Source organism: Mobula hypostoma, chromosome 8, assembly GCF_963921235.1.
Source record: "Mobula hypostoma chromosome 8, sMobHyp1.1, whole genome shotgun sequence".
NCBI lineage: Eukaryota > Metazoa > Chordata > Chondrichthyes > Myliobatiformes > Myliobatidae > Mobula > Mobula hypostoma.
This window is the reverse complement of record NC_086104.1, coordinates 144,693,859-144,712,040: the sequence shown is the minus strand read 5'-3', so window position 1 is coordinate 144,712,040 and position 18,182 is coordinate 144,693,859. Positions and strand designations below refer to the sequence as shown.

The window sequence follows — 18,182 nt, the reverse complement described above, 5'->3', positions numbered from 1 at the left end:
AAACACGAGGAAGTACATTCAAGAAGGAAGAGCAGGGATGTTATTTAATGAGTTTGAAAGACGTGTGACAAAATGGCAGAAAGATAAAGGTACCTCTGGAGTATTAATGATGGCTTAGTGTGAATGGGCTGTTGGTGGTTAGCACAGACTTGTTGGGCAGAAGGGTCTGTTTTCATACTATATCTCTCTATGACGCCATACATTTACCACCAAAAGTTTGCGCCAACTTTCCTACGGCTACTTAACCCGTCTTTCAGATGTGGAAGGAAATTGGGACACCTGGTGGAAATTCATCCAGTCACGGGAAGAACACAGCTAATCCTCAAGGTCAGGTCCCAGATGTTTGGGGCTGTGAGGGAGCAGCACTACCTGCTGAGCCGTTGGTGTTCACCACCTATGTTCTTCTAATCTGTCAGACTTGGTTATACAAGTGTGGAGGTCAGCCGATTGAATGGAAATGGGTTACATGTTTGCGCAATCTCTCAGAACGACTCTTTGACTAGGAAATAGAAAGTGAGGAGGAGGGAGGAGGGAGCAATCATCAGAAGTTAGAGAAATCAAATTTCATGCCATCAGGTTGGAGGCTAGCCAAGCCGATTATGAGGTGTTGCTCGTCTAACCCAAGTTTGGCCTTATCGTGCCAGTAAAGGAGGCCATGGACGGGAATCGGGAGTAGAATTGAAATGGGTGGCCACCAGGTGATCCTGACTTTCGTAACAGACAGAGCAAACGTGCTCGATAAAGCAATTCCCAATCTTTGTCGGCTCTCACCGATGTAGAGGAGGTTACACAGCAGTTATATAGACAACTCCCTCTTCCTCCCCACCTTCTCCTCTCATGGCTTCTGGCCAACGCGAAGCAGTACAGATTAGAACACAGGTCTGACCCTTTGAACAACTTGACTTCTGCATGCACTGCTTCCTTTTGCAAACACAAAGCCCCAGTCCCTGGGGATGACCAATTATTGGGAGATTACCCAGAATTCAAAAGCTGCTCTCTTCCTAAAAGGAAGCCACCTCTTTGGATAGTAGCTGACTGCAAACTCAATAAAGGACATCCTTTGCTCAATGCACACAGCTCAGGAGTAAACTACTGATGAATAAATCCCTGAATATCACATCACCTTCATTGCCCTAAGTACCCATGAAGTAACGGGCAGTAAGTAGACAGACAAGATCATAACGACGTAAATTGTGAGGTCAGGAGTCTGTCCTTGCTTTTCAGTTGTGGCCACTTATCACGCACGTAGGCTATTTGACTGTGAGGAGGCACCACCTTAGCTTTTCTTCCCCAAAGCCCATATGCAGTAAACACTAACCCATGAAAGGCAATTTAAAAATTGCTGCCCAACCACTGTGCAGACTAGAAAGTTCAAGGAACATCTCCAACCCATGCGCAGCAACTATTTTAGCTCAGCTTCTTAATGCTAAATCCACGCGATTGGTGGCAGGGACCTTCCTGAGGTTTGCTCCCTCTCCCAAAAAGCTGGACAGCAGAACAAAGTCACTTGCAAGAGATAGAAATGAAAGATCAAGTTTGCAATTTTCCTCATGTGAATACACTGAAGCAGCACAGGTCAAAGTGCATAAACCAGAGGCTAAAATCCCACACCACCAGGTTCAGGTACAGATACTTTCCTACAGCCATCAGCAGCTTGAAACGACCAGCACAACCCTAACCCCAGCTCAACATCACAACACCATGGACCGCCTCATGCTCTCAGTATTATTTACTCATTTTTAAAAAAAATTATTATTGGCATGATTTTGCACATTAAATTTTTGTCAGTCTTAGTTAGGTATAATTTTTCATAAACTATATTGTATTTCTTTACTTTCCTGTGAATGCCAGCAAGAAAAGGCAGTATATGGTGATGTATGCATACGTTATAGGGGGATTCTACAAATCATTGTCAGTGTTATTTATTTGCAGAGTTTGTCTTCTTTTGTATATCGGTTGTTTGTCAGTGTTTATGTAGTTTTTCACTGAATCAATTGTACTCCACTGTTCTAGTGTGAATGCCCGCAAGAAAACAAATCTCAAATAGCATATGGTGACATACATGTACTTTGATAATAAATTTACTCTGAACTTTGAACCTTGGGCACACAGCCATGGCCTTGCCTTTAATTGTATATTTTTTGCACTAACGTCTTGCTTTCGCAGTCTTTATTTCCACCACGCAGTATAATTTTGTTTAATTATAGAGCATTGACATTCTGTATGTTGTCTGTGCCTATACACTTGTGATGCTTCTGAAAGCAAGTTTGCTATGTTTCCTCACCGTACTTGTACCCATCTTGACTTGAGAAGATAAATCGCACACAGTGCAATTCCAAATCGGGCGAAGCACACCGCTTTACAGTGCCAGTGACCTGGGTTCAATTCCCGTCACTGTCTGTAAGGAGTTTGTACATTCTCCCCGTCACCACTTGGGTTTCCTCCGGGTGCTCCGGTTTCCTCCCACAGTCCAAAGACCTACCAATTGGTAGGTTAATTCAGTGGTCCCCAACCTCCGGGCCGCGGACCGATACATTGCCGCGAAGAATGCAGTGGTAGTCGGAACGCACCCAGCACATCTTTAAGAAAAAAGCCGAAATAAACAAGCTAATTAATTAGGTGCCGCCCGGATCAGAGGCGGATCTGGGCCGACATTTACGTGCCGGGCGGCGCCTAATTAGCTTGTTTACTTCCGCTTTTTTCTTAAAGATGTGCTGAGTGCGTTCCGACTACCGCTGCATTCTGCGCGGCAATGTATCGGTCCGCGGCCTGGAGGTTGGGGACCACCGGGTTAATTGGTCATTGTAAGTCGGCCGGTGATTAGGCTGGGGTTAAATCGGGGGATTGCTGGGTGGCTTGTAAGGCTGGAAGGGCCTATTCCGTGCTGTACCTCAATAAATAAATATCAATCAGCTTTCTCCTAAACATTCATGATACCTATATTCATGATGTGCCTTGATGTAAAAAGCTGTTCTTATATAGCATTCCCCCTCTGATGCTGGGCCAAGTGGACCAGGATAATCTCAGGAGCTGTGGGAATCCCAGTGCTTACTTCATCAAGCTGTCGATTGCCGAGCACTCGTGGTTGGCCCAGGCACAGTGAGGGTCCCTGGCCAGCAGGCAGTCCGCACAGCTTTGATACTTCTGACAGTCACTGACAGGGATCTGGATCACCTGACTCCGCGAGCCGGCAAACAGGAGTTTCTGCGGGAAGGAAGGGGATTGTCAGAGTTAGTCAAGAACTCGTTACTCTAAACGGATCCAGAACTGCAGAAAGGTTGAGCGAGCTCAGACTTTTCTCTTTGGAGCGAAGGAAGATGAGAGGCAACTTTATAGAGGTTTATTACAAAATGATAAAAGGCATAGATATAGTGGACAGCCAGTGCCTTTTTCCCAGGGCAGAAATGGCGAATTACAGCAGGATATATTATTAAGGTGACTGGAAGAAAGTATAGGGGGAGATGTCAAAGGTTAACCTTTTTAAAAACAGGGTGGTAAATGTGTAGAACACACTGCCGGGGCAGTGGTAGAGGCAGATACATTAGGAATATTTAACAGACTCTTAGATAGGCACATGGATGGCAGAAAAATGGAGGGGTTGCTATGTGGGAGGGAAGGGTTAGATTGATCTTGGAGTAGGTCGAACGTTCGACACAACAGCGTGATGGTTTGAAGCAACAGCAAAAACCTCCATGTTTGTAGGTGGTATCAAAATGGGCTTGCAACCTCTGGCTGTCTCTCCGGCCCAGGTTGACCAGGAGTCCCACCCTTCACAGGTCTGAAGGACTCTACCGTAGGTTTGCCCGTTTGGCATCTGCCACAGCACAGTTTCACTCTGAGGCAGCGGACTGTGACACGGCCGAAAGGAGGGTATGGCTCAGCACACTGGGCTTCAGAGGCTGTGTGCAGTTTACAAGGTGGATGCATCTCAATGATCAGATAAGCGGGAACTGGCCTGACTTACCTTTGTCTTGGAGATGGCCAAGCTTTCCACGGGCTGCGCCTCCTCGAACAGCTGGACCTCCTCAATGACGTGCGCCTGAGATCCAATCATTACGGCCTTCTGAAGCCATCCCGCTCCTGGGGGTGGGGAGGGGGAGAAGGAAGGTACACGGTACTGTAATCACATGAAAAGGACCACGGCAAACTGAGCAACCAGGAAAGCAAGACACAAATCCACCCGCAGCAGCACTCAGCCCAAGTTAAGGCTCTTTCTTTCAGTGGGTGGGGTCAGCAGATGGCTCGGAGATCTCAGTTTTCCTCTGAACAGGGAAATGTAATCAAACAGGCTTCAGTCAGTCAGTCAGTCAGTGGGTGCCGTCCCGAATCCAGGGTTGGCGGCTATGCACCTCCATCTTCTTCGATCTCGCGTTCTTTTTCTGGCCTCAGCATAACTCAACCCAGTCCGTTGCTTCACGTTATCATACCAAGTGGTTCGCTGCCTTCCTCTTTCCCTCTTTCCTTCTGACATCCCTTCCAATAACAATTTCTGCAGTCCACCATCTCTTCACAAGTGCCCGGCATATTCCAGCTTCCTGTTCTGCACATTCTTCAGCAACTCCTTTTCTCTCCTCACTCTCTTCAACACTTCCATATTACTGACCTTCATCACCCATCTAATTTTCTGCATTCCCCTTAAACACCACATTTCAAATGCCTCCAGTCGTCCTTGCGCTTCCTGACCGGAGGCAAACAGGCTTAACTTCCCAAAAAAACAAGAGTCAAATAGCAACCTGCATCTACGCAGCAACCAGAAGTTCGCCATACTAAATTTAGCATGGTGGAGGGATGAGGTCATCAAACTGAAGTATAACTGTTTCATAAAGCTCAGTGCAGGCCGATTGGCCCACAATCTTGTGCCAGCCCTTTAACCAACTTCAAACCAAGGGTTCTCAACCTGGGATCCACAGACCCTTCAGTTAATGATAGGGGTCCATGACATAACAAAGATTGGCAACCCCTGATCCAAACCTTGCCTCCTATACAGACATCCATTTCTCTTTCATCTGTGCCTGCTTAAGAGTCTCTTAAATGCCCGTAATGTATCTGCCTCTAGCACCATCCCTGGCAGTGTGTTCCATTCACCTACCAGTCTGTGTGTAAAAAAATTACTTCTGATATTCCCCCCCTGCTTTCCTCCAATCAACATAAAATTATGATTAGCAAACAATCTGGGATGCTTCACCAGCTTGCGTGTTATCCTTGCACAGGCTTCGCTCTCTATAGACGCTGCCTAACCAGCTGTGTTTCTGGCATTTTCCTGTTGTCACTTTAGACAAGCGACAGTTTGGTCTAAGTGATAGTTTTAAGCAACACACACACAAAATGCTGGAGGAACTCAGCAGGCCAGGCAGCGTCTATGGAAAAGAATGTACTGCATTTCAGTCCGAGACCCTCCATGTTGCTTTGGAATTCCAGCACCGGCAGATTTTCTCATATTTGTAGTTTTAAGTGTCATTTCATAGGAGAGGGAGATGCAGGAACTGTGCATGGAGGCATTTGCGGAGCTTGAAGTCAAAGCAGCAATCACCAAATGGCAGAGGACTTAAACTCAGAGAGTCATGAAGCCAGAACTGGAGGAACAGATAAAAGGGGAAGGTTACAGGAGCAGAGGAGCCTACAGACTCAGGGCCTGAAAGTAACATCCAGCGCTGTCGTAAGGAAGCACCATCCATCCTCATGGACACGTTCAGGCCGCACTCTGTTCTCATTACTGTCATCAGGAAGGAGACGCAGGAGCTTTAGCTCCCACACCACCAGGTTCAGCCACTGTCATGACCCTGATCGAGTTCACTGAACTAATTCCACAATCTATGAACTTGCTTTCAAGCACTCGACAACTCCTGTTCTCAGTATTAGTGAATTAATTAGTTAGTTAATTTACACATACTATTGTTATTTGTTTCTTCCCCACCCCGTACTGGAACAGTTTGTCTTCTTTTACACATTGGTTGTTAGTCAATTATTTGTTTTTTTGAGTAGTTGTCCCGGTTTCCTCCCACAGTCCAAAGATATACCGGTTAGCAGGTTAATTGGACCTGTGATTAGGTTGCTGGGTGGTGTGGATCAAAAGGGCAGGAGGACTGTTCCATGCTGTATCTCTAAATATAAAAAACTAATGAAAAACTAAATAACATACTGGAGGGACTCAGCAAGACAGGCAGTGAAGCTCATACAGTTCTAAAAAATGGCTGGTGAATGCAGCAGGCCAGGCAACATCTATAGGTGCTGTATATACCTCCTTCTGATGTAAGGAATTGTCTTATGGCTTTTCAGTAGAGCATCTATAGATGCCGCCCGGCCTGTGTCTTGCTTGAAATTCCAGCAGCTGCAGATTTCCTCGTGTTTGTGCTCATACAGCTCTGGTGGCCATAAGACAATTCCTTACATCAAAAGGAGGTATATACAGTACACGAAAGTTGTCAAGTATCTTTCAAGTGCATTCAGATCAGACAGAATCTTTTTGGTAATTCAAAAAGGATTAGACAACTATGAAAGATGCATTTAGAAGGCTCTTGGATAGGCAAAGGGTGGCGGGATACTGATATTGTGTAGGCAGAGCAGATTAGCTTAGTTGGGCATTAGAATTGTTATTGTAGTTTAATTTTCCATAAGGTACAGCAGCAGAATTAGTCTGCTCCGCCATTTCATCATGGCTGATCCATTCTGTCTCTCAGCTGCAATCTCCTGCCTTCCTTTCGCGTCCCTTCATGCCCTGACTAATCAAGAATCTATTGACCTCAGTCTTAAATATACCCAATACTTGACCTCTACAGCCACCTGTGGCAATGAATTCCAGATTCACCACTCTCTGGCTAAAGAAATTCCTCTTCATCTCTGTTCTAAGTGTATGTCCCTCTATTCTGAGGCTGTGTTCTTTAATCTTAGACTCTCCCACCATAGGAAACATCCTCTCCACATCCATTCTACTGAGGCCTTTCACTATTTAATAGGTTTCAATGAGGTCACACCTCATTCTTCTGAATTGCATTAAGTATGACAAGCCTTTCAATCCTGGAATCATTTTTGTGAACCTCCTTTGAACCCTCTCCAATGGCAGCACATCCTTTCTTAGATAAGGAGCCCAAACAGGTCGAAAGATTGGAGCGACTGGGCTTGTATACTCTGGAATTTAGAAGGCTGAGAGGGGATCTATTGAAACATATAAGATTATTAAGGGATTGGACATGCTGGAGGCAGGAAGCATGTTCCCGCTGATGGGTGAGTCCAGAACTAGAGGCCACAGTTTAAGAATAAGAGGTAGGCCATTTAGAACGGAGTTGAGGAAAAACTTTTTCACCCAGAGAGTGGTGGATGTATGGAATGCTCTGCCCCAGAAGTCTCTGGATGCTTTCAAGAAAGAGATGGATAGAGCTCTTAAAGATAGCGGAATCAAAGGTTATGGGGATAAGGCAGGAACTAGATACTGATTGTGGATGATCAGCCACGATCATAGTGAATGGCAGTGCTGGCTCGAAGGGCCGAATGGCGGTGCTGGATCGAAGGGCTGAATGGCCTACTCCTGCACCTACTGTCTATTATCTATAAAACTACTCACGATAACTCAAATGAGGCCTCACCAGTGCCTTATAAAGCCCCTTCATTACATCCTTGCTTTTATATTCTAGTTCTCTGGCATTACATTTATCTTCCTACCGATTCAACCCCTGCATTAACCTTTAGGGAATCCTGCACAAGGACTCCCAAGTCGCTTTGCAACTCAGATTTTTGAATTTTCTCTCCACTTAGAAAATAGTCTACCCTTTCATTTCTTCTACCAAAGTGCATGACCATATACTGTATACGACACTGTATTCCATCTGCCACTTCTTTGCCCATTCTCCTAATCTGTCGAAGTCCTTCTGTAGCCTCTCTACTTCCTCAAAACTACCTGCCCTCCACCTAAACTTTCCTGCTTGCTTGTATTTTTAATATAATCACCTACATACATGTAATTATTCAGTGAATTTGCTGGTAATTACAGTGTAGTTATTTCCATATTTACCTAGAAACTTCTTAAGTTTTCTGCAGCAGGAGTCATGCCATGTGAACCTGTCTTTTTTGGGTTAATCTCTAGTCTACAAGAAGTCCACAATTACAATTTAGTCTGGGTTTTCTTTGTTCTCTCAGTTCTGCTTCCTTGCACTTGTAATACTTAACAAAACAATCGTAAGCAGTAAGTTTTAAGCCTCATTCCTGACTTCTGAAGGAGCTTTAGATTGGAGAAGCATCAGGATCCAACATTTACTAGTTTAAGTAAGCTGGCGGTGGGTTGATGCGTTCTCCCTGTGGCTGCAGGGCTTGAATCTGTCTGCAACATTCTCCAAAAATAGCCCAACCACATGTGACTCTTAATGCGAGTCTGCTTGTCATCAGTACCACTCCTGAACTAAATCTGTCCGCCCAGTTTCAAGAGGGTACAGTTTCCCAGCGAGGGAACGTCGAGGAGCAGGGCCTGAAGACATACGGACTTTATGCACTGATTCCTCCCCGCCAGTCTTTCCTTTTCAACGTTATATCTCCGTTCACACTGACAAGGAATACCATGCATTCAGGGCGCACTTGAGAAAGGAATTTGTCCTCGATCGTTGGTGCAGACAAACGGGATTAGTTTAAGTTGACACCACGGTCAGCAGATACGTCATGGGCCAAAGGGTCTGTGCTGTACTGTCGATGTTTCCACTCACGGGAGAAGTGTGAATGACAGAATGAAGTTACAAGAGGGTGATCGTTTAAAACTAACGAGTGCCAGAATACTTTTTTTCCCTTACAGAGGGTGGCAAATCTCTAGAATTTTCCACACCAGCTGATTGTGGAGGCTGATTTTTTTTTAAAAAAAGATCAGAGATGGGGAACGGGCACAGAAGGGGAATTAAGATCAGGACAAATGATCCATGAAAACTTGAGCCTTAAAACATAGAACAGCACAGTACAGGCCCTTCGGCCCATTGTGTTGTGCTGACCTTTTATCCTATTCTTAAGATCACTCTAAACCTTTCCTCCTACATCATCATCACGTGTCGTGTCGTATGACATAGGCGATCATGGTCTTTGATCACGATTGTTCCTGGCAAAGTTTTCTGCAGAAGTGTTTTGCAATTGCCTGCCTCTGGGCAGTGCCTTTACAAGACGGGTGAGCCCAGCCATTATCAACACTCTTCAGAGATGGTCTGCCTGGCATCAATAGTCGCATAACCAGGACTTGTGATATGCACCAGCTGCTCATATGACCATCCACCACCTGCTCCCTCGGCTTCACGTGACCCTGATTGGGGGGCTAAGCAGGTGCTACACCTTGCCCAAGGGTGACCCGCAGGCTAGCGGAGGGAAGGAGTGCCTTACACATCCTTTGGGAGAGACATATCTCCACCCCGCCACCCATCCCTCCTACATTGCCCTCCGTTTTTCCACCATCCTAAAATCCACGTGCCTCTTTAAAAGTTTCTTAAAAATCCCCTAATGTATCAGCCTCTACGACCACCCTTGGCAACGTGTCCCATGCACTTACTGCTCTCTGTGTTTAAAAAAAAAACTAAGCTCTGAATCACCACTACACTTTCCTCCAATCACCTTAAAGCTATGCCCCCTTGTATTAGCCATTTATGATTTGGGGAATAAATCTCCAGCTGTCCACTGGATTCTATGCGTCTTATCATCCTTTATGCCTTTATCAAGCTGCTTCTCTTTCTCCTTCGTTCCAAAGAGAAAAACTCTGATCCTCATAAGACACGCTCTATTGATTCAAGTCACCATCCTTTCCCATCAGCATCTCCAGGAATTCTGAACCAGTACTGTGCTCTTGTAAGAGATTAGATTTAGGGAGAGGGCTTGACCAGTTGAGATTTTTATTTTATATTATTTTTTTATTTGTTTAGAGATGCAGCACTGTAACAGGCACTTGCGGCCCAACGAGCCCGCACTGTCTAATTACAGCTGAGTGAGCAACACTGCTGTAATACGTTTACGCTAACCACTGTCACCCATTTAAAGAGATCGAAGGGGGTGAGTTCCTGCTGGATCAGTGCCTCCTCTCTCCCCCAGCCTTTTATCCAACCACACTGGAGAGGCCCAAGCCCAACGTTTGTCCACAATGTTCAGCAGACAGCACAGTGGTCCAGTTAGCAGAGCCGATGCCTCACCACTCCAATGATCGGGATTCGGTCCAGAGCTCCGGTGCCCTCTGTGTGGACTTTGCAACTCCTCCCCGTGACCGTGTGGGTATTCTTCCACAATCACCCATTGGAAATTGCCCCGAGTGCAGGGTAGAGAACCTTTTTGAGAACACCTGCCCAAATTGGCAATAAAGATATCCTCTCACTGCTTAATGAATTAATGACAATAACTGTGGACATTTTAGAGGAAAATGGACGAGCCCCATTGCATATTCACATCGATTCATTGTTTTACTATGAATTAAAGTATATAAGAGACAGATAGAAATAAATGAAGCATATTAGAAAGCCTGCATTAATATTAATTAATATTAATGATTAATATTAATCCAATTGAAAATAAATAGGCATCCGTTAGACCATGGTCTCTCGTGAGACCATGGATTTGCACCTTGGAAGGTTTCCAGGCGGCAGGTCTGGGCAAGGTTGTATGGAGGACCGGCAGTTGCCCATGCTGCAAGTCTCCCCTCTCCACGCCACCCACGTTGTCCAAGGGAAGGGCACTAGGGCCGATACAGCTTGGCACTGGTGTTGTCACAGAGCAATGTGTGGTTAAGTGCCTTGCTCAAGGACACAACACGCTGCCTCAGCTGAGGCTCGAACTAGCGACCTTCAGATCACTAGACCGACGCCTTAACCACTTGGCCACGTGCCAACAATTGAAAATAACACCATTCCTAAATAGTATTGTTATGTGCTGTTTGCTGTCCAAATACTGACGAGTACACCAGGTCTGTGAGGATTTCTAAACATATCATCCAACAACACGTGTTCTTGAAACCATCTCGTTGACGTCAAGGCGGCGCAAGACATATCTTGCGAAAACATCTCGCTGTTTTTGGGTTGTAAAAGATCATTCGCTGCTTCATTTGGCAGGAGAGATAATCACTATGCATCTGTTTATTTATTTATTGAGACTCAGCGTGGAATAGGCCCTTCCACCCTCCAATTTAATCTTAGCCTAGCCACGGGACAATTTACAATGACCAATTAACCTACCCACGGGTTATGTCTTCGGACTGTGGGAGCAAACTGGCGCACCTGGAGGAAACACACACACACAGGGAGACTGCGTTGTGCCAACCACCACACTACCATGATGCCCCATTGCAGGTGGAGTTTAAAGAATCGATTGGCAGCTCTGCAGGCCACATGCTAACAAGATTCTTGTGTGAACCATAGGTTTGCCACTCCTGGGGAGAGTGGTAGAATCTGAGGAAGCTGGCAGGAGAATAAAATGGGTTAGCATGGGACAGGTGTAAATGGGTACTCGATGGTCAGTATAGGCTTAGTGGGCCAAATGGCCTGTTTCCAAACTGGTCTACCTTACGGCTCGAAGATGTTATTCCAAGCGGAACTTCAGCCTGGCTTTTAAGACTGAAGTCCAATTCTTTCAAACACGGCACCACACATCCTCATTCCCCAACGAAAAGGGAGACTAACCTGTCCCAATGTACAGGACGGTGTACTGAATCCCATTCCAGGACAGGACCTGGTCCACCACGATCCTCGTGTAGTTGACGTTCTTCTGGATGAGTAATGGCTGCTGTCCCACGGGCTGCACCAGGTCATTCATCAGCGGGTGCTCCTTGGCGAAGTTGAGGGTGCTGTCGGGCAGCTCGAGGGAGGTGTTGTAACCGCTCATCCTGTGGCTGTTGGTGATGCACTGGGAGGGAGAGGAGGGGGGAGGAGAGACACACACATGAGGAGCTGGGGGGGGGGCCATTCTTACCCCAAACGCTGAGCCCGAGTCCACCACCCACCCTAGGCCAGGAAGATCCCACGCAGTGTGGACCACTGATTAGACAATTGTGGTTAAGGGGGCAGGGCGGGATTCAACACCAAACAGCAGGGGGTCAAGTTAACATGAGGTGCGGAGGGGGCAGGAAAAAGGGAAGGGGATATCAGGAGTGGAGGGTGTGTGGGTAGACACGAGTGTGGGAGAGGCTTAGGGCCTGAACGCAAGGGGGTGAAGAAGGTGGTCAGGAGCTGAGGGAGGGCGAGGTGAAGAGCAGGAGTGTAGAAGGTGGGGCAAGGGGCAGGGGGAGGGTGTGGCCGAGGGGCAGATGAGGTGTGGAATGGAACGGAGGGGACAATGTGTTGAGGAGTGGAGGGGAGCAAAGGGAAAGTATAATTTATTTTAATTTAGGGTTGTGTTAACTTTGAAGTTCCTGTTGTCTTGTAGGGTACTGTGCTGCTGCTGCAAAATGCTAATTTTCACAGCTTTGACTGCCTGTATACGCAGGCCCATGACAACAATAAATTTGAACTCGAACTGTGAGCTTTGTGACTTACTGCTCCGGGTCGGGGACTCGGGACCTTATCGGAGTACCGCCCCCACTTCTTCGCCTGCTCCCGGTACTCCTTATAGGGCCCATCGAACGCTCGCTGGATATCTTCTATCCGGTACTGGCAGACAGCAGACACATCCAGGTCAGCCCTGTGGGCAGATGCACGGGGAGAGAAGCCATTTAGACAGGGAAGCCATTTCTCACGGCAAGCTCGCACAGTGGCTCTGTGCCAAGGTGCTGGAACTGCCCGTCGCCCCCTCACTGGGGGAATGACAGATGGTTCTGATGATCAGAAATACCAGTCTGCTGATCTGGAGCACCATCGCATCACGGAGCTTAACCACGGGTCCTCCTTACGACCAAGCAGGAGCAAAGGGCAAGGGGGCAGGAGTACGGCCAGGCGCCCGGCTTGAATTAGACACGGTTAGCGCAATGCTTTACAGCGCCCTGAGTTCACGTGCTGTTGCTCTCTGTAAGGGATTTGAACATTCTCCCCGTGACTGTGCGAGTTCCCGCCAAGTGGTCTGGTTTCCTCTCAAACTCCAAAAAAAACCACGCACAATTATGGTTAGGGTCAGTGAGTTCTGGCTTGCTATATTAGTCCCAGAAGCTGGCCCCAACGTAATCCTTTCTACGGTGCTGGTCATTGACGCAAACAAAGATGCATTTCACTCTTCTGTTTTGATCTGTATATGACAAGTAAAGTTAGATGCTGGGGGGGAATAAGTGGGTCAGGCAGCATTACGGAGGCAAGTGGGCAGTCAATGTCAGATCAAGACTCTTCAAGGGAACCTCACCTGATTTTGACCTGAAGTGTCCACAGTCCATTTCCCTCCACAGCTGCTGCCTGACCTGCTGAGTTCCACCAGCATCACCTATGTTGCTGCAGACCGGAGCATCTGCAGACTCCTGTGCCTCCTCGCCACTTGTCTGCAAGTCAGGCGCGAGTTCCCAAATACGAATTTCTGGAGCCTATTCACCCGATTGTACTCAGACCTGTCCCACCCTCACTCACTTCAAATCTCCTGTTCTAATGAAACAGCTGAGGCATAAAAGCCTCTTGATCTAGAGGCCATAAGCGTGGAGCTGAGCTGTGGGAGAGGCTGGCAGATAAAATATACCAGTTAATCTGAAAACTTATCAGTTGGGATTGGGCTGCACCGAGGGGAATCCTTGCCAGGGTCATAACTCAGCCTCCGTCTTCAGTACATTGTCAAATCCCATGGTAATTTTATTTTTAATAGAGATCAAAAGATTAGAGGTTAGTTTTACTTGTCCTATCAAAACATACATTGGTTGCTTCAACAACCTGGAGTCCGAGGATGTGCTGGGCGTGGCCTGTGAGAGTCACCACACCCCTAGTGCCAAAATAGCTTGCCTGCAATTTACTAACCCTAACCCGTATGCCTCTGGAGTGGGAGAAGAAACCGGATCACCTGGAGGAAACCCCCATGGTCCCGGGGAGAATGTACAAATTATTACAGAGAGTGGTGAGGATTGAACCGAGGTTGTTGGTGCTGTAAGATGCTTTGCTAGCCACTACGTGCTGGCCTCTTGATTTGGTTTCTGAATCTGAATTTCCTCAATTCTCCTCCAAAGTTCCGAGATGACTTATTTCTTGTTAAACTCACTTCTGGACCTTGCCCGAAGGCGCCCACCTGCTGTTTTTAATCCTGTATTTGCCTCCCCCCTCTCTGGGCCCACCGTCAAGCCGTTCACTTCTTCCCCTCTCTGCACCCTCCCCCTTCCTCTCCCCTGCTGCTCCTCGCCTCTCTCCGCATCTCTCTTCTCTCTCCAATCACAGACAACTCTCACATCACTTCCTTGTCCACTACATCAGGCTCCCTGCCTTGCCATTCCCTTCTCCTCTTCACGCCCCAGCGCTGCACTGACAGAATCTTCCATCTCCCAGCTCCTCCTCCAGCCTCATTTTTTTTTTGGTCCTCCATTGACTCCCCTTCATCTTCTTTTATTCCTTGCCTTCCCATTCCTCCTATACCTGGGGGCAGGATCACACAGATTATGGAAGATAAACTGCCTATTGTTCGGCTACGCCCCAGCCTTTGACACAACTGATTTCCTCTGTTCTTTGAGCAATAGGGGGAACTCAAGAGTCTTGGAGATATGTGGAAAGAGGTGCGGATACACAGGGTCTTTTACTCTGACCCTGTGCCTCAGGTTTTAGTCAGTGAATTATCCTGGCAAGGCCAATTCCATCAGGTTAAAATGGGAGCAAATACAAAGCGGGGAGCCATTATATCAGGAGACTTCCTGCTGGACAAATGCAGTTTGTGAGAGACACTCCACCTGCACACAACAGACGGTGCCAGCAACCCTGGCCCCAGAGGCACAGAGTCCGAGAGAGAATTAACTCTACGGCTTTCAGACTGATAACTACAGGAGCTCAGGGGAGAAACTACTTCCTCCTCAAGAATGCAGACATCTTCCAGGGAACACGCTGTGGGGGATTGAGAGAGTGTGAGATGTGGATGGGTTGTCTTAAGCGAGGGGAAAAGAGGAACATGGGGAAGCAGGAAGGGAGAGAAAAAGGGGGGAGGGAGGGGGGAGGGGCGGAGAGGGGAGAGAGGGGAGAGAGGGGAGAGAGGGGAGAGAGGGGAGAGAGGGGAGAGAGGGGAGAGAGGGGAGAGAGGGGAGAGAGGGGAGAGAGGGGAGAGAGGGGAGAGGGAAGGGGAGAGAGGGGAGAGGGGAGGGGGGAGAGGGGAGTGGGGGAGAGGGGAGTGGGGGAGAGGGGAGTGGGGAGAGGGGAGAGGGGAGAGGGGGTAGAATGACAGCGGGGTGAGAGGGACAAGAATAACAACAGCACGCGAAAGAGAGTGAGCGAGAATGTATCTGATGGTTGCTGGGACAGGGAACATTTTATAGGCAATGTCTTATACCCGTCATGTGTGACAACATTATATCAGGAGACTTCCTGCTGGACAAACGCAGTTTGTGAGAGATACTCCACCTGTACACAACAGACGGTGCCAGCAACCCTGGCCCCAGAGGCACAGAGTCCGAGCCATGGTTCCTTGCCTAGACGATGCTGTTCCCCTGCTGACATGGTGATAGGAACAGGCCTCCCATTATCTCCCTTCATACACAGGAAGCAGCCCCTCCTCATGTCCCACTGGCAGCGCCAGGGCTCTCTCGCATAGAGCTGTGCATGTTGTCTGAAGGTCCCTCCCGGATCTTTCCCACTGGGGCTCACTGGAAGGTGCTGATCACCAGTAATCCTGTGCGCTTCGGGCTACACCAAGCCTTTCAACCTTCACTATTCAAAACTTTCCCCAAGCTATTACTCCCAATGTAAGAACTGATTTCCCCGTGGAACAAGCAGTTCAAATCCACGACGGCTAGGTCGATTGTGAAAGTGCTGATTTACTGCTCTGCTTTCCGGGAATGTGCATTAAATTCCAGATAGGATGCTTTTGGTCGAGTCCTTTTACATTCAGTGGCAGACAGAATCAATGATACTCTTATACACTTCCCCCATCCCTACCATTAGAAGCCAGTCTCAAACACATTCCCTCTCACTAGGCTGTAATATCATTTTTGATAAGCACACACAAACTGAAAATTAATATACAGGATGTTCAAAAGAAATAGCTTGGAGATGCATTTTTATGCTCTTGTTGGGGGGAGGAGGGAGAGAGGGAGGTGACACAGGAAACATCAAGGCATGCTTATTAAAGATCAATGTGCTAGGACACTGAAGGTCATCTCCAGCAGGGGTTCCCAATCTTTTTTATTGTCATGGACCAATACCATGAAGGGGTCCGCGTCCCCAAGTTTGGGAACCGCTGGCACGGTAGCATAGTGGTTAGCACAACGCTTTACAGTACAGGAGACCCAGGTTCAATTCCCGTCGCTGCCAGTCAGGAGTTTGAACGTTCTCCCCAAACCTCCCAGTTGGGAGGTTAATTGGTGATTGTAAATCGTCCCGTGATTAGGCAAGGGTTAAATTGGGGGGGGGTTGGGGGGTGGGTGCTGGGGTGGCGTGGCTCGAAGGGCTGGAAAGGCCTGCTCGGCGCCATATCTCAATAAATAAATAGACCGCCAGAGCTTGGCCAGGGACAGAGCACACTGGGAATCAGCTCATATTGCTAGAGAGTTCAGTGACCACAGAGTTAAAGTGAAAGACAGATGATAAAAGGGGGATGTGAGAAAAAAAAATCGCTTGCGCAGAGTAATTATAATCAGGGTGAAAACAGTCAATCAAGTCTTTGGAATGGGAATAATTTGCAGTACTTGGGGCAAAGAGCATGGGAGTGTGGGAGTGGATCTGACTGGATAATGAGCTGCTGGGGAACTCAGCCAGTCAAGCCGCTTCTGTGTGGAGGGTAGTGGGCAATCGACATTTTGGGTCAAAGCCGCTCATCTGAACGAGAAGAGTAGGAGGGAGATAAGCCGGTATAAAGAGGTAAGGGGACGGGGCTTCTTCCCCTCTGCCATCAGATTTCTAATCGGTCCATGAACCTATGAACACCACTTTGTTCTCCCTTTTTTGGGATGTTTATTTATTTTAATTTTAACTCGTAGCATTTTTTTTCTTAAATGTCTTGTATGGTACTGCTGCCACAAAACAACTATTTCACGATTTATGTCAGTGATAGTGAACACACAAGAGATTCTGCAGATGCTGGAAATCCAGAACACACACCAAATCAGCAGCTCCTGAGGAGAGGAGTTAGCGGTTGACGTTTCGGGGCTGAGACCCTTCATCTGAACATCAGCATTTTATTGGTGATAATAAAGCTGATTCTGATTTATACCCCCTCACCCTTTTTTAAAAAAAATACTGGCTACCTTCCTCTCTACTCACTCAGTCCAGATGAAGCATCCTGACCTGAGACATCAACCGTCCATTTCCTTCCACAGATGCTGCCTGACCCGCTGGATTCTTCCGGCTCTTTATTTTTGCTCCGGACACTGCAATCTGTGTCTCAAAGGACTGGTGAAACGTGGGTGTGATGGGCCAAATGGCCTTCCTGTTTGCTGAGAGAGTTTTATGGATCTATCTAATTCACCTTGGCCCAGTATGGACCAGTCTACAGAGACTCCCAAAGCACTCAGTCAGCTTCACAAGAGGTAAACATCAGCCCAGCATGAGGAGTGGAGTCACAGTACATGTGTCTGAAGTCTCTCTGACAGCCTCATCGCATAGAACAACAGGAGTAGGCCGTCAGCCTGTCGCACTTGCTCTAGCTGATCTGGGCTTGGACCTAGCTCCACCCGCCTACCTTTTCCCCATAACCCTTAACACTCCTGCTATGCAAAAAGCTATTTTACTGTGGCTTAAATACGTTAAGTAGCCTCTGCAACTTCCCTGAGCCAATTCCACAGATTCACTACTTTCCCCTCATCTCTGTCCTAAATCTACTCCCCCTGAGGAGCGTGGGGCCATGTCCTCTCGTTCTAACCTCACCTACTCGTGGAAGCAACTTTCCTGACCGTTATCTTATTCATCCATTTCATAATTTTATACATTTTCATAAGATCCCCTCTCGTTCGTCTGATGATAAGCCCAGGCAACATCTCTCCTCATAGGCTAACCCCCTCATCTCTGTAATCAATTTGATGATGCTCCCCTGCACCGCCTCCAAAGCTGGTGTACCTTTCTTTACGTAAGGAGAGCAGAAATGCATGCAGTGTTCCAGCTGGGGCCCTGTGCAAGGGTCAGCGGTGAAACTGTGAAAGCTGAACTGGCTTCTACTGC

At 47.5% G+C, this 18,182-nt stretch overlaps 1 protein-coding gene across 5 annotated transcripts in view; it reads right to left on the bottom strand.

Annotated features, from left to right (window-relative positions):
* The window catches only part of sema4c (sema domain, immunoglobulin domain (Ig), transmembrane domain (TM) and short cytoplasmic domain, (semaphorin) 4C), a 139,511-nt gene that overhangs the window by 9,029 nt on the left and 112,300 nt on the right, over positions 1–18,182 (bottom strand). For all 5 annotated transcript variants that reach the window (XM_063057009.1, XM_063057008.1, XM_063057007.1 and 2 more), the window contains 4 exons: positions 12,468–12,612; positions 11,616–11,838; positions 3,965–4,080; positions 3,053–3,204 (listed from right to left, as the gene is read on the bottom strand). In XM_063057009.1, coding sequence (XP_062913079.1) covers positions 3,053–3,204; positions 3,965–4,080; positions 11,616–11,838; positions 12,468–12,612 — 636 coding nt within the window. The remainder of the gene's footprint in view (positions 1–3,052; positions 3,205–3,964; positions 4,081–11,615; positions 11,839–12,467; positions 12,613–18,182) is intronic.